Source organism: Neolamprologus brichardi, unplaced genomic scaffold (genome assembly GCF_056152115.1).
Source record: "Neolamprologus brichardi isolate AB-2024 unplaced genomic scaffold, ASM5615211v1 NODE_ptg000036l+_length_2141236_cov_1, whole genome shotgun sequence".
NCBI lineage: Eukaryota > Metazoa > Chordata > Actinopteri > Cichliformes > Cichlidae > Neolamprologus > Neolamprologus brichardi.
This window is the reverse complement of record NW_028270138.1, coordinates 25,740-40,000: the sequence shown is the minus strand read 5'-3', so window position 1 is coordinate 40,000 and position 14,261 is coordinate 25,740. Positions and strand designations below refer to the sequence as shown.

Sequence of the window (14,261 nt, the reverse complement as noted above, 5' to 3'; positions counted from 1 at the left end):
CACACTGACATGTGACCGTGTGAGTCAGACTCACTCTGGAGTTTGTCCAGCAGTTTGGTTCGCGATGCTGTGCCTTTGCCCTCCCACTCAGCTTTGGCTCGCAGATCCTCTGCATGACTGCACATCAGGTACCTGCAAACACAAAGCCAGTTACTATCAGAGACACCCACGGCAGCTTTACAGGGAGCACATACATAGATGGACATTTTATTGTAATTCCTGTTTGCATTTTCATGCATCTCATCTTTACAGCTGCCAGCATCTAGAAATGTTTTCAAGGCATCGTAACAAACGACACATCTGTCATCCATCATTGTGACGCAAATACCAGCACGCTATATTTCTCCATCAGAACCACACTCAGCTTCTGCGTGTGCTGGTGGACTGACCCGCTCAGGATGTGGATACGCTCCGTGTTATATTTGAGCGGCGTGAGTTCGGCTCTGAGGACCTGCAGGGCCTCCAGCACCTTCCCGTCCTCCAGATATTCCAGATATTTCTGCTGCAGGAGAAGGAACTTCATCCGCTGTCGGGAGCAAAAACAAAAACAAAAACAAGGATTTAAATGATCACCATACACACATAACGGATCAGCCGACATGTGATAACACAAATCTGTTGCTCACGTCCGGCTATTTTAAAGGAACTTTAAACATCAAGTTGAAAACCAGACTAACATTGGCTGTTCATGCTGTGTCCATCATGTCAGTGTGATACAGTCACACTACTTTGATCTCACGTGGACGAGTGAACGTAACTGTAAAGTAGTTTAACTACACATTTAATTGATTGACCTAATGTGATTAGAAAACTAGCTTTGTGTTCATTCACAGACATGTTTTATTTATCTGTTTATTTATAGATTTTTCTTTTGTTATTGTTTACAGTCATGGTGTAAAAACAAACAGATTTCTAGTGTTGATAATTTAACTGTTCATCTGTTACTTAATCACTGTGGTGTGGAATGAGTGGACATGTGGGAGCTCTGAAAAACATTCAAACACAGTTTAGAGTCAGAAATGTGCAGATTGTCCAAAGACGTGCAGTCGACCAGGCGAATGTTTGAGGCTCCTGGTCTCGTACGTTTGGGTGTTGGCTGACTGTCACAACAGTGGCTGTATTTTGTAGCAGTGTGTGTCAGGTTAGCTGGTCTGTGTTTGTATGATCTGTGCCTGTAAGAGTTTGGTGTACAGTAATGTTAATGGTCTTTGTAAACAGCACTGAAGCAGGGGTCATTGATTTTTCTAGTTTCTTGTTTATTAAATTAAAAGGTTAAAGGTCGCGGTTGTTTTTCATTTGGTTTAGTTAGCACGTAGCGTTTAGTTAGCACTCCTTTGAAAGAACTCCTTTTGTTTATTATAAAATAAAAGTTAGCATTTCATCTCAAACTGCTCTAATCTCAGTGGATGCAGTAAACAAACCCAAAACAAACCCATGATCATTGCTGACGTGTGCAGACAAAATAAAATGTGTCGTCTAGACTAAAGTGCTTTGCTTCAGTAAGATTAGCGGTGCACCATTCGTCTGTCTGTAAGCAAACCTAGCTAGCCAAACTCGCTGCAGCCACGTTTACTTTAGAAAAGCATAGAAGGTGTGATGGTTGCAGTTCTGTTTATAAGTGCACCTATGTGATATGCCATCAATGTCCAGTGTGTGCTCGATGAAAGCGGCTTTATTAAGTCCTTCTGATTCTGGCTCAGTGTTCAGACTTCATGGTGAACTGATGCTGTCTGAGGTTTGTGAGGCGGTCCACTCACCACTATAGCACTGGGAGAATGCATCAGTGCCTTCAGCTCATTCAGATCACTCTCAGCCTGTATGGAGAAATACACACTCATTAACAGACAAGCAAACCTTTACTACCACGATGACTGTAACAGCCTCCTAAAGGTGTAATATGCAGTTCAGAGAACTCGGTTGCACCTTGTCCCACTCTCCTTCAATGACGTGATTGCGAAACTTGGTGGCAGAGGGATGTTCCAGCCTGCAGCCAGACTCCTGCATCAGGAGGTCCACCGTCTGACTGTGAACAGGGAAAAGAAACATCATGTTATGACTCCTGAGCATGGCGAAGCATCAGCACTCACTGTGAGAATCATCAACACACTGACTGCAAAGTTGTGTCATGTGTGGAATAAAAAGCTGGACTATAATAAGATGAAGGTCCATCCTTCATATAAAAATGTAACAAGCATTAAAATGCAGAGATGTGTCACTTATCAGAGTCCTCACTGTTACTACATGTAAACAAAACGTTTAGCCACCTATATGACATCTGTGCAGGATTTTCATATTTAAGTTGTGCGATCGTTGGACACAGTGTGATGTCTTCTTATTCTGACGGTTCATGGTTGGAGATTTGCTGAAAACACCACATAGAAGATTTGCAGCGTGTGGTGATACATGGATACCGCATCGCTGTGTCGGATATAGTTTATTATGTGACACTTTGCCCTGAGCGGGCCTGCTCATCTGTCGCTCTGCAGATAACCGAGTGAGGAAGGATGCATCCTCAGCATCTTCCCGGTGACCTGCCATCCCCGCTGGGATATGATGATAACAACACTAGCTACCTGAGCTGGCTCACTTACTTGAGACCTAAATCGTTCAGATGTTGTCCTATGAGCCGGATGACATCCTCCTCAGACTGAGACAGGCGCTTCTTCTTCTTGACGCCCGACCCGCCATCCGCCGCGCCGCTGCTGTTGTTGTTGTTGTTGGAGGCGGGCTGGGCTGCCACACCGTTGTTGTTGCTGACAGCGTTGCCATTGTTAGTTACCGAGATAAGTCCGTTGGAGTGAGCGGCCACGGTGGAGGACGACTCACCATTCTGAGTACCGTTTCGACAGGAGAGCTCGGAATCCCGATCCTGTCCTCCACCGTTAGCCTCCATGTTGCCACGGTTTATAACGGCGATATGGTGCGTGTACGAACAGCTGACAGGTCCACGGGGATAACCAAACCTCTGGTGCGGTGAACGTCGGGCCCACTGACCCAGATGCAGCCGCAAATTAAAGCTCCCCCTGCGCCCGAGTCTGTGTTCGGCGGCGTCAGCGTGAACGACAGCCGGTGTTCAGCTCGGAGGACAAAGACACAAACTGCAGAGTTAACTCAAAAGCTGCATTTTGAGAATTTCGACGGTAATTGTTGCTGTCAGTGCAGTTAAAGCTGCGTCCAGGCTGCGGAGTAGCGCTTGTTATTGTTGCTCTCAGACAGCTGCAGCCCTGATATACGCGGTGACGTCAGCGGAAATTCCTTCACGTCCTTCTCGTTTGCTGTGCGTCACCGTTAGGCGTCGCTGTTTCCCCGCCTGGGCGCGACCTTCACATCGCCCAGCGTTCTGTTTAACAGTGACGTGATAATTTAGGCTCTACTGACACGCGTGGATCACTGAAGAGAACACATCGAAGTCAGATACAGTTGTGCCTCATTTAATGAGTCTTTTTTAAATCTATGACAAACTTCTACACTCACACTCACAGCTGTATCATAACAAACATGGAGTTTAATCTCTGTGCACATCTGCAGTCCCACTGCATGTCTGTGTGGTTCAAACATGCTCCTAGTTTTTTAACCTGAATGTTTTCTCAGCCTGTTTGCTGATTACTTTGACTCATTAATTAATCATCACTGTCTGAACTCAGTCACTTTCCAGATTTTGAGTAAATCACAAATCAGCAGTGTTGGGACTAACGCGTTATTAAGTAACGTGTTACAGTAACTACGTTATTATTGTGGTAACGAGCACGGTAACTAGTTATTATGCCAAAATCAGGAACGCGTTACTCGTTACTGGGATTTAGGTAGGCTCGTTATTCGTTACTTCGTGGTGGCATCGCAGAGCTTCCACAGATTCAATAACATTAGCAAGTGGTGGAGGCCAGCAGGTGGATGAAGGAAAAGTGGAGGCAAGAGGAGAGACCTGAAGCGGCCGCCGGTCCGAGTGTCAGGTGAACTGAACTTCAGGTAAGAAGTTATGACCTGCAGTCTGTCTGGGTCACATATAAACCAAGTTTAGGTGGAGTTTATTTTTCTTATGCTGACTTTTTTGTACTGCGTGCTAGCTAGCATGACGGAGTTTCTATACAGCTGGATGAGTGCTATGATGTTACTGATGTTGAACTTTATTTTGTTCATAAGGTTGGTCATCATGGCAGCGGTCAACGACGGTCCAGGCGTGGGATTTCTCTCGTGGAAACATGCACATTATCTTTTCCTTTCTATTGGTCGGTGGCACAGTGCACTTGTGGCAAGTAAGCAAGCTAGAAGACTGGCAAAGTTATGGAAGCAACACATTAACAAGAGAATTCTGAGTAAAACCAAAGTTACTTTCCATAGTAACTAGTTACTTTGAAAGTAACGAGTAACTTCAAGTAACTGAGTTACTTTTGATGGAAGTAACTAGTAATGTAACTAAGTTACTATTTTAAAGTAACTTACCCAACACTGCAAATCAGTTGTCTCATGGCTGTGCAGTAATCACGACACTGAGATTTATCAGTATAATTCTTTAATCAGTAAGTGATAACCAACAACTCAAAGGAAAGAGGGCACATTAAATAAGAAAGGATTTAACAAAACAAAGATTGGGAAGGCGTGAAAAAGAATCAAAATCAGCGCAGTAACAAGAACCACAGGAGGCGACTTGTTCTTTATTTCTAATACCAACAGCCGGAGTGTGTTTGTGTTCAGCTTAGAAAAAACCCACACAGTTGCACCTAAAACATGGATTCATAGTCTGAGCTCATACATCGTTGAAAGTGCTAGTTTGTTCCCAATCCTGAGATTCTTAAAAATAAAATCCAGAAAACAGCCGTAGTCCATGTTTCGGCGTTCACATCTAAAGCCATTTTTCATCATTGGCACTTTCACATGTGTGGAGGAAAAAAGCATCCCTGTCATTTCCAATAAATACATTTAACCAGTAAACACTGTGTAAACTCTATATACAACAAGAATACATCCTCTTCGTTTTTACAAAGGAAAGAAAAAAGATCACATTATGAAAATGTGACTTAAAGGGGAAGGAATGACTGAAAGTTCTCATTAGAGAGAAGAGCATCTGCTGTGCAGAAGAACAAACTATTGCACTTTCTTCCCTTTTTACACACAGTAACAATAAACAGAGGAACGAGCTGCTGCTGTTATGTCAAGGCCATCGTGTACATCGCACTTATACAGAGTTGTTGCTTCCTACTTCCTAAAACACCCAAAACTGGGTCTGAAAGGTCAAAGAACTCATGTCACCTGTCCTGCTGTGCAGGTGGTTCAGGGAGCAGCTGATTCAGTGGACTGTGAGACTTGGTCAGCTGCAGCTGTCCTTGGCTTGGGTGATGTTGCTTCACTCAGTTGCAGTACGATACCAGCTTAACTAAGAGTTGCATTCACCCAGAGGAACTGAGCTACAGTGCAATCATTTGCATTTTCACACGTTTCTCTGGACAAGCAAAAACATCTCATTAGGAGACTGAAGCTAAACTGAAGCTATAATAATAAAGCTAATGACAGCACACATAACTATGGGCACAAGTACAGGAAGGGCAGATCTCACTGCTGGTCCCATTTTCTCTCCTGGATACGTCTGTTGGGTAACTGAAGACAGAGATCACAGTGATCCAATCACTGGCTGCTTAAACTGGCTCCAGGTGATGCTGAATGTCATCTGTTTGCTGGGGAAGGAGCCAGAGCGAGAGACACATGTACAGCTCAGGTTGTGGGACCAGTTTCATGAAGAAGAAATGGACAGATAAGGTTTACTTGTGTCCCCACAAGCATGAAGCCTGTATATTAGAGTTTTCCTCAGTGCTCCATCAGACGGGCAAACAGGTTCAAACCCCAAACAGCTGTTCAGAATAACTATGCTGTTTGGAGTCGGGCGGGGAAAGTGCTACACATCGGGACTCGCTGCCTCGTTGTGCATCATCAGTAGGGACATGGCCAGCGACAGTGAGGGGTGCAAAGGTACTGAAGAGAAGAGTCTGCTGGTTAGGCAAACCTCGGGTGAGGCTAGGGGGGGGTTTCCCAGATGATGCAGTTCTGTTGGTTTCATCATGACCTCCAGCTTGTACTGGGATGGCCACTCTGGTTTGGGAGACAGTGGCTGCCCCAAGTGGAGGTATGTTCACAAGAAGAGAGCAGGACTGGTGCACTAATACAAATGGAGCTGTTCGGGGCCAATTTTCATGTCAACAGGTTTTTTGGAAGCAGTGAGACCAAGAAATCGTCTCAGCAGAACCACTAAAATAAAGTGAAAACAGACGTTCACAGTGGAGGGGAACAAATAGGAGAAGCTCGCTTCTACTGCAAAAATGAATTCTGCCATTTTAACACATCCCAGCTGTCAGGTGCACTTATCCACAGCTTGTCCGCCCACTTCAAAAATACCTCTGCTATCCATCTGACACAGCTTCAAGACACAGAAGCCAGCGGAGCGGCTGAGAGCAGAGCTGAGAGATGTGTCCCGTTTCAGGATCAAGGAAAAACATACACTCGATGTTGCACACGCTTCTCCCACCACTGCAGACGAGCAGCTAACGAGTCTGTATGATCACACTGCCGTCCCTCACTGGTTGAAGCTGACTCCTCAGAGGCAGGACTAGTGAAGGCTGTCAGGCTTTTAGTAACTGAGGATGAACTCCAATATACACGCTATGCAAACATGTGTCCATATGATGAGGAGATGGTGTCAAAACTGGTTAGTTACTAAAGAGGATTGTGAGCGCACAAAAGAGAAATCTCCACTGTTTTGAAAAGAAATCAGAGATAAATTTATGAAAGAGATGCAGCCATCAGTGTGTTTCTCATATTGAAATGCTGAATTCAAAGAACTAATCTGGTTAACAGAAGCCAAAGATTTGGTCAATCTGAGCAAAACGACATTGAGCCGATGCTACTCTGATGGCCTCCACACAGTCTCAGTGTCTGGTTCATTCCCAACCAGTCCACATGTTTTTGTCTCCCGCCTGTCTTTACAATCAGGATCATTTATTTAAAATGTTTTGCTTAAGTCAAGAGCTTCCTTCAAGCACGCACTCATTTCCATCAGTCACACAGCATCTGCCTCATGTCACTACTGCACTACCACCGACCCAGTAACAGCCACAGATCAAGTCGAATCGAACGCAGTCAGACTATCAGGCTGTGAGGCCACTGTGTGTCTCGTCTGTGCTGAGAAGGAGCAGATTTCTCCTTCATGGGCTTCCTGTTAAATCCAGAACTGAATTCAGAATTCTGCTCCTTACATACAAGTTCTTGTGTTAACAGACCTCTCTGCACTCAATCATATCTGTTATTAATCTCTGTCTCTCTTCCACAGCATGTCTTTATCCTGTCTTCCTTCTCTCACCCCAACCAATCACAGCAGATGGCCCCGCCCCTCCCTGAGCCTGGTTCTGCCGGAGGTTTCTTCCTGTTAAAAGGGAGTTTTTCCTTCCCACTGTCGCCAAAGTGCTTGCTCATAGGGGGTCATATGATTGTTGGGTTTTTCTCGTAGAGTCTACCTTAAAATATAAAGCGCCTTAAGGAGACTGTTGTTGTGATTTGGCGCTGTGTAAATAAAACTGAATTGAGTTAATGATCTTACTGACTCACCTCTTGCAGTGAAATTAAAGTTTATGCCTAAAATACATTTTTATTGCTCCAGAGGAGAGATTAGTGTGAGAAAGACAGAGAGAGAAATGTTTAAACGTTTGCTTGGACTGTACAAGCCAAAGCTAACAATCTCTGCTGTAACAAAAGCAACACTTCCTTTGCATGTGTCGAACATTTACACATGGTTTGCTAAAGGGGAGTGCTTCTTAAATGCATCGGTTTAAAGACAGGTCCTGGTCCTGATGTTTCTAAATAAGGAAACAAAGAAACTATGATTCAACAGCAGGTAGCAGCAGGGAGAACTTCAGGGTCTGATCCAGGAGTGAAAGCTGTGCAGGATGGTAAAGGGACTCGTTTTATATGCTCCAGCACGCTTTTTATGCTTATGTGCTTTTTATTTAATGTTCACATGCCAATGGATGCACTGGAGAGCAATTTGGGGTTAGCATCTTGCCCAATGAAGATTACAGCAGGCAGGGAGCAAACTGTGAACCTCGTGATTAGTAGAGGACCTGCTCTACCTCCTGACCTGCAGCCACCCAGGATGTTAATGGGCCAGTTTGAGCTCTCGTTGGCAGAGTTGGGATCAAATCTAAGGATGCAGAGAAATCACATCAGTAGTATTAGCTGTGTGTCTGAGGTAACACTGCAATACTATCTGTATATTCAGTACCTGGATTCATTTTAAGCTACAGGTGCATTTGTCATCAAACGGAGTGGTTTATAAAACATATCTGCACAGATGTGACCCGTCTGCTGTGTAAAGCAGTTACTGGGTGTTTCATTACACTAAAGTTTCCTTTGGGTAAATGTTTCTGTGCCTATGGTTTCAGGAAGGGTGACACGAGGACAAAAAGAAGATAATCTGCAGTATCTGTCCAAAGTAAGAGTTTTACACCGTACAGCTGTTTAACCTGTTTAACCCAGTATTATGAATTTACATGTAACTCCTTATTTAAGAAGTGAGAATTTCAAAGCTTGACAGCATCATAGATCAGTCCCCTCAGTGTCACAGTCAAAGAATCAGGCTTCCCTTTAATCTCCCATCTGTTTGGTGCCCTCAGCTTCTAATCTCAATTTATTCAAACATCTTGATTTAAATATAATCTGCTAAACTGAAATCAGACTCTTCTGGCATCTGTACATCTTTCTGTACAGACAGAGAATACACCAGTTCATGTTTATGGAGTTTGTAAATGAATTAGGCTTCGGTTCAGTTATAGTTTCAGGTTTCCCAGGACTTTAAATCAATTCACTTCTTTCCCCTGCACGACTCTTCACACAGCCTGTGACTGATGAGTGCATGAGTGCGACAGACAGAGGTAAGTCCTCAACTATCCACCACCTGATGTGGCAGAGTGACAGAGGAGCCATTGATGAATGAGCCTTGTTTGTCTCTTCCCTTCAGAAAATAAGTGAGCAGCTCTCCTTTCCCCTTCACGAAGATGGGCCCTCTCCTCACGAAGCGGAAGCCATACTCCTTCAGGATGTTGTAGCAGTCCTCCACTACCTGAGGGAAACACACAGAGTACAAAAGTCTCATTGCTTTTGTACAGTTGGGGAAACAAAGGGGACACAATTCAAAGCTGCAAATTCAAAACCTCCGCTGGTTATGTTTGGTCAGCGACAGCTGATATGGATATATCAGCAGAGTCACTTCACCACATCCTGACTATCTTCTTACACCTGTGCATCGAGACCTGCTCCAGCTCAGAGTTATTGCAGCCAGCACAGGTATGTGGGCTACCTGGAACACTTAAACCAGACCATCCCCCTCTTTTGCCCAGTAGACCTTATCATGATTCATTTAAGCCTGTGCCACCAGCTTCAGTCACGTGTGCCACCAGCAGCTGGTCATTAGAGTTTCTAACCCAGCATGTCAGAAATATCTTACTGGTTTCAGCTCTGGGAAGGAGAGCAGCTTAGCCTTGCTACAGAAAGGCCTGAATGATGTTCTTGGTCCTCATAAGTATTTGTCCGAGGATTACAAGATCTTATTAGCTCACTTGAAGTTATCAAGTGTGCTAAACAATACATTTGTGACCCAACTCCATATATCAGTGTGCTGAGGGCTCTCGGACAGGAGTACAAGTGAACACACCACCCATAAAGGCAGGGGACTCTCAAGCTTTTGAAGCTTGGGTCTGTCTTGTGGGATGCTAACTGCTGTCAACGGAGTAGCAGAGAGGTAACTCCAATGTGGATCCCATGTAGACGACTACTTACCAAACTAGCTTTGAGTATCAGTAAATGTTTTTTTACATAAGTGTTTTCTATCTAACATTCACACACATTCAGACTCCGATGGATGCATCGTAGAGGAACTTTGGGTTACTATCTTGTCCAAGGGTATAGGGAATGCAGACTGGAGCAGCCAGTTCTTTATTTGTCACATGCATAGTTATACAAGTATAACACACAGTGAAATGTAACCTGACACGCTCCTCGACATGTGCAAAAATGGGGGTGGGGGTGGGGGTGTGGGGGGGGGGGGGTAGAGGAAGAACATTATATATATATATAGAGTATATACATTGGGTGAATGTGCAGTAGTAGCAGCAAGCAGGTGAATTCTGTACATTAATAAGAATAGACATCTGACTATTTTACAGAATAGACAATATAAACATATTTAAAATTAAAGGAATTTGAAATGTACATTGTGCCTGGTTTAGAGTGTCTGGAAGAGAGTCCTGTCTCAGTCAGTTATAGATGATGTGAGAGGGCGGGTGTGTGTGTTTAGGGCCTGGATGGCTTGGGGATAGAAGCTCCTCTTGAGTCTCTCTGTCCTTGCCCGGATGATGTGAACCTTCTACCAGATTGCAGAAGTTGGAACAGTTTATTTCCAGGATGGGACGGGTCCTTCAGTATCTGCTCTAGTCCGGCATCTCCTGGTGTAGGTGTCCTGAAGCGGGGGGAGAGTGATCCTGCAGCAGCGTTCTGCTGTACGGATCACTCTCTGGAGAGCTTTTTGGTCCTTCACACAGCTGTTCCCAAACCACAATGTCATGTTCTGTGTGAGGATGCTCTCCACAGCGCCTGTATAGAAAATCCTGAGGATCTTTGGAGAGACCCTGAACTTCCTCAGTTGTCGTAGGTGATGCAGGCGCTGCCTAGCCTTTTTGGTCTGGACCTGAATGTGGGCAGCCCATGTCAGGTCTGAGGAGATGTGGACACCAAGATACTTGAAGGACTGCACCCTCTCCACTGGAGCTCCATTGATGATAATGGGCTTGTAGTCTCTGTGCTGACTCCTTCTGAAGTCCACCACCAGCTCCTTGGTCTTGCCGACGTTGAGCTGGAGGTGGTTGTCCTGGCACCATGATGCCAGATTCTTCACTTTGTCCATGTAGGCCGCCTCATCGTTGTTGGAGATGGCGCCCAACACCACTGTGTCGTCAGCAAACTTCACAATGGTGTTGGAGCCGTGGGTGGCCACACAGTCTGAAGTGTAGAGGGAGTAGAGCAGTGGCGAGAGGACACATCCCTGTGGTGCTCCTGTGTTGATGGTGATGCTGTTAGAGACGCATCTACCCACCCTCACCACCTGAGTTCTGCCAGTGAGGATGTCCAACACCCATGCACACAGACGGCTGTTGAGTCCCAGATCCCTCAGCTTTGTGAACAGTCTGCAGGGCACTATTGTGTTAAACGCTGAACTGTAATCAACAAACAGCATTCTCACATAGTTACCCTGTTTCTTGTCCACGTGGCTGAGGGTGGTGTGCAGGACATGTGCAATGGCGTCCTCAGTGGATCTGTTGGGTCGGTAGGCGAACTGCAGCAGATCTGTGGTGTCTGGGATGGAGGAGGAGGAGATGTCCTTCAGCAGCCTCTCGAACACCTTCATTACTGCCGAGGTCAGTGCAACTGGCCGGTAATCGTTCAGGGATGAGGGTTTGCTGTTCTTGGGCACAGGGATGATGGTGGATCTTTTGAAGCATGTGGGGACCACAGACTTCGCCAGGGACTCGTTGAAGATGTAAGTGAACACACCTGCTAGCTGGTCAGCACAGCAGCGCAGCAGACGGCCGGTGATGCCGTCTGGCCCCGCCGCTTTCCTTGCGTTCACTCTCCTCAATGCCGCTCGGACGCCATGCTCCGTGTTGCTGGTCACCGGTCTCTCGCTGATGACGTCACTGTCCTCGGTTAGCCGCCTGGCTAACCTCGAAACGGGCGTAAAACTGATTCAGCTCGTTGGTGAATGCAGAGTCGGCGTTGATCGGCACAGTGTCCCTGGCTTTGTAGTCCATAATGGCGCGTAGTCCGTGCCACATACTCCGTGTGTCGCCCTGGTGGAAGCGGGACTCCACACGCTCCCGGTACCGGCATTTGGCATCTCTCACCGCACGCCGCTTTATGGGCCGCTTTATGGGCGCTCATATCGGCAGTGGCGAGACTCGCGTTGTAGGTGGCAGTCCTGGCGTTTACTGCCATGCGGATTGATCTGTCCATCCACGGTTTCTGGTTTGGAAATGTGGTGACTCTCGCAGTGGGGATAATCTCCTCCGCTAGCATATTGACGAAGCATACTACTACTTCCGTAAACTGTTGATGTCGACTGCGCATGCTTTGAACATGTCCCAGTCGACGTCGTTGAGTGCGTCCTGTAGCGTAGCTTCTGTTTGGGCAGACCAATGTTTTACCTCCCTCGTGGTTACTTCTTCCCTCCGTATGTTTTGTTTATACTGGGGAATGAGGAAGATGGCGTTGTGGTCAGACTTCCCAAAAGCTGGGTGTGAGACAGCTTTGTAGCCCTGCTTGTATGGCGTGTAGCAGTGATCCAAAATTCGATCCCCCCTCGTTGGACACGAGACATGCTGGTAAAAGTTCGGCATGACTTGTCTGAGGTTCGCTTTATTAAAGTCTCCTGCTACAATGAGGGCTGCGCCCGGGTCCTTGTTTTGAAGCGAACTCAGCACATCATGTAATTCAGACAAAACCATACCTGTGTCTGCTTGGGGTGGGATGTAGACCACCGTGGCGATGACCGAGGTGAACTCACGGGGCAGATAGAAAGGGCGGCACTTAATGCTCAGGAATTCCAGATATGGCGAGCAGCCGCTGGAAAGAGTGGAAATGCTCCTGGCATCACACCACTTTCTGTTTACCATGAAACACACTATTCCACCTTTGGTTTTGTTCGACTCTGCCATTCTGTCCGCGAATCCGACGGAGAATGAATCCGACGGAGTTACGACCCGGCACGGTGGGGGTCAGCCATGTCTCCGTGAAGCACAGAATGTTGCGGTCCCTCATGTCACGTTGGAAGGTGACTCTTGGTCTTAGGTCATCGAGCTTGTTCTCCAGCGATTGTACGTTGGCCAGTAGGATACTGGGCAGTGGTGTGCGATGCGCCTGCTGTCTCAGTCTGTTCCTAATGCCAACGCGTTTCCCCCGGCGCTTCGTTGTTTTACGCCTCGGATGAGCGGCCCGTCCTTTGTTGTTCTCCGCGTCGCGTAGAATCTCTGGCGGCCAGGATGGGTCGGGTTTAAAAGTGTCCAAGATTAGATGTGTAACCTTGTCACCGATGTTTACAAGTGATCTGCTATCGCATACTATAAAACTAGACAATTTTGGGATGTAAACCAGAGCAAAAAATAAGTAAAAAACAAGAAAAGTGGATAGTCGGAGCGGAGCAGTCAGGAAGGCGTCTGGACGTGGCCGCGCCATCTTGGGGGACCAACCAACCTTCCGATTAGTAGATGACCCGCTCTACCTCCTGAGCAACAGCCACCCCATAACTTTGGGAATACTGCCCCAACCAAGGCTACCTACAGTCTGGATCAAATTGCACTTACATCACTGAAGAGGAAAGTCAGTAGGCACTGTCAAACCAAGAACACAGGTAGTTTATTAGCCACTACCACAAGACCACTTGCTGTGGCCCATCCATCTTCTAAGGCTCGTGTAACACAGAAGAAGAGAGAGTGTTTCGATCCTTATTGTGAGGAGCATTACTTGAGAGGATCCAAGGATTTCTCCAGGCTAGACGTGGCCACTGTGGTGGACTGGATCAGAGATACGAATGTTGGAGATGTGACGGTAAACATGATGCTGACAATTGCATGCTCAAGAAACCCAGCAGCACCTGTGGTGAGCAACGCCTCCTTGCACTACCTGCCTTGCCAAGGCTAAAGAACAAAACCCTAATATTCTTACCATGAATACTGGATCCAGTGTCATCTATGCTGACCATCACTCTCATCATAGATGCAGACCTTTGCAATGCTGGACGACAAGTTGGAGAGAAAATTGTCTGTTCCCATGAAGTTCCTTGCCCTGCCCAGACAGACTGTGGCCCAATAAAACATCGCGACAGTAAGTCCTACAGCTGAATGGAGGATATCAATGGATATGTTCACCAAAGCAAAGCCAAAGGTGAGGCATTAAATATCGAATTCATTCACAGCACAACAACTAGCCCTAGCTAAACAATCCTGCCCAGTGGAAACAACTGAAAAGAACCACCCCCACCTACGACTTCCCCTTAGGATGAGACCTATGATTGGATCAGATCACCCTCACCTTATTATTCGTGTTTGGCCAGTGATCTGTGGCCTGGAGGGCCAGAAGCAGTCTGCACCAAGCTGGGTTTGGCACTGCAGCAACCCACAGTAGTCTGCAACAGCAAGCTGATAGATGGTTACATTCGGCCTTACTCACACAGA

At 46.4% G+C, this 14,261-nt stretch overlaps 3 protein-coding genes across 3 annotated transcripts in view; all 3 read right to left on the bottom strand.

Moving 5' to 3' along the window:
* wdr26a (WD repeat domain 26a) overlaps positions 1–3,232 on the bottom strand; it is a 25,993-nt gene extending 22,761 nt beyond the window's left edge. Inside the window, exons 1-5 of the mRNA XM_087837573.1 lie at positions 2,592–3,232; positions 1,924–2,023; positions 1,758–1,814; positions 390–526; positions 35–132 (exon numbers count right to left, since the gene is read on the bottom strand). Coding sequence (XP_087693699.1) covers positions 35–132; positions 390–526; positions 1,758–1,814; positions 1,924–2,023; positions 2,592–2,893 — 694 coding nt within the window. The 5' untranslated portion in view covers positions 2,894–3,232. The remainder of the gene's footprint in view (positions 1–34; positions 133–389; positions 527–1,757; positions 1,815–1,923; positions 2,024–2,591) is intronic.
* A 1,261-nt stretch (positions 3,233–4,493) lies between these two features.
* Positions 4,494–14,261, bottom strand: part of adcy3a (adenylate cyclase 3a) — a 30,481-nt gene continuing 20,713 nt past the window's right edge. The window contains exon 13 of the mRNA XM_087837536.1: positions 4,494–9,100. Within this exon, the coding sequence (XP_087693662.1) occupies positions 8,921–9,100 (180 nt within the window). The 3' untranslated portion in view covers positions 4,494–8,920. The remainder of the gene's footprint in view (positions 9,101–14,261) is intronic.
* On the bottom strand, positions 12,007–12,746 carry LOC148094538 (uncharacterized). The gene has a single exon (XM_087837583.1). It carries the CDS (start codon positions 12,744–12,746, stop codon positions 12,126–12,128), a length of 621 nt encoding a protein of 206 aa, XP_087693709.1. The 3' UTR covers positions 12,007–12,125.

What these genes read in the sequence shown, in the direction of transcription:
- LOC148094538 (XM_087837583.1), bottom strand. Translation starts at nt 12,746, where the DNA reads ATGGCAGAGTCGAACAAAACCAAAGGTGGAATAGTGTGTTTCATGGTA.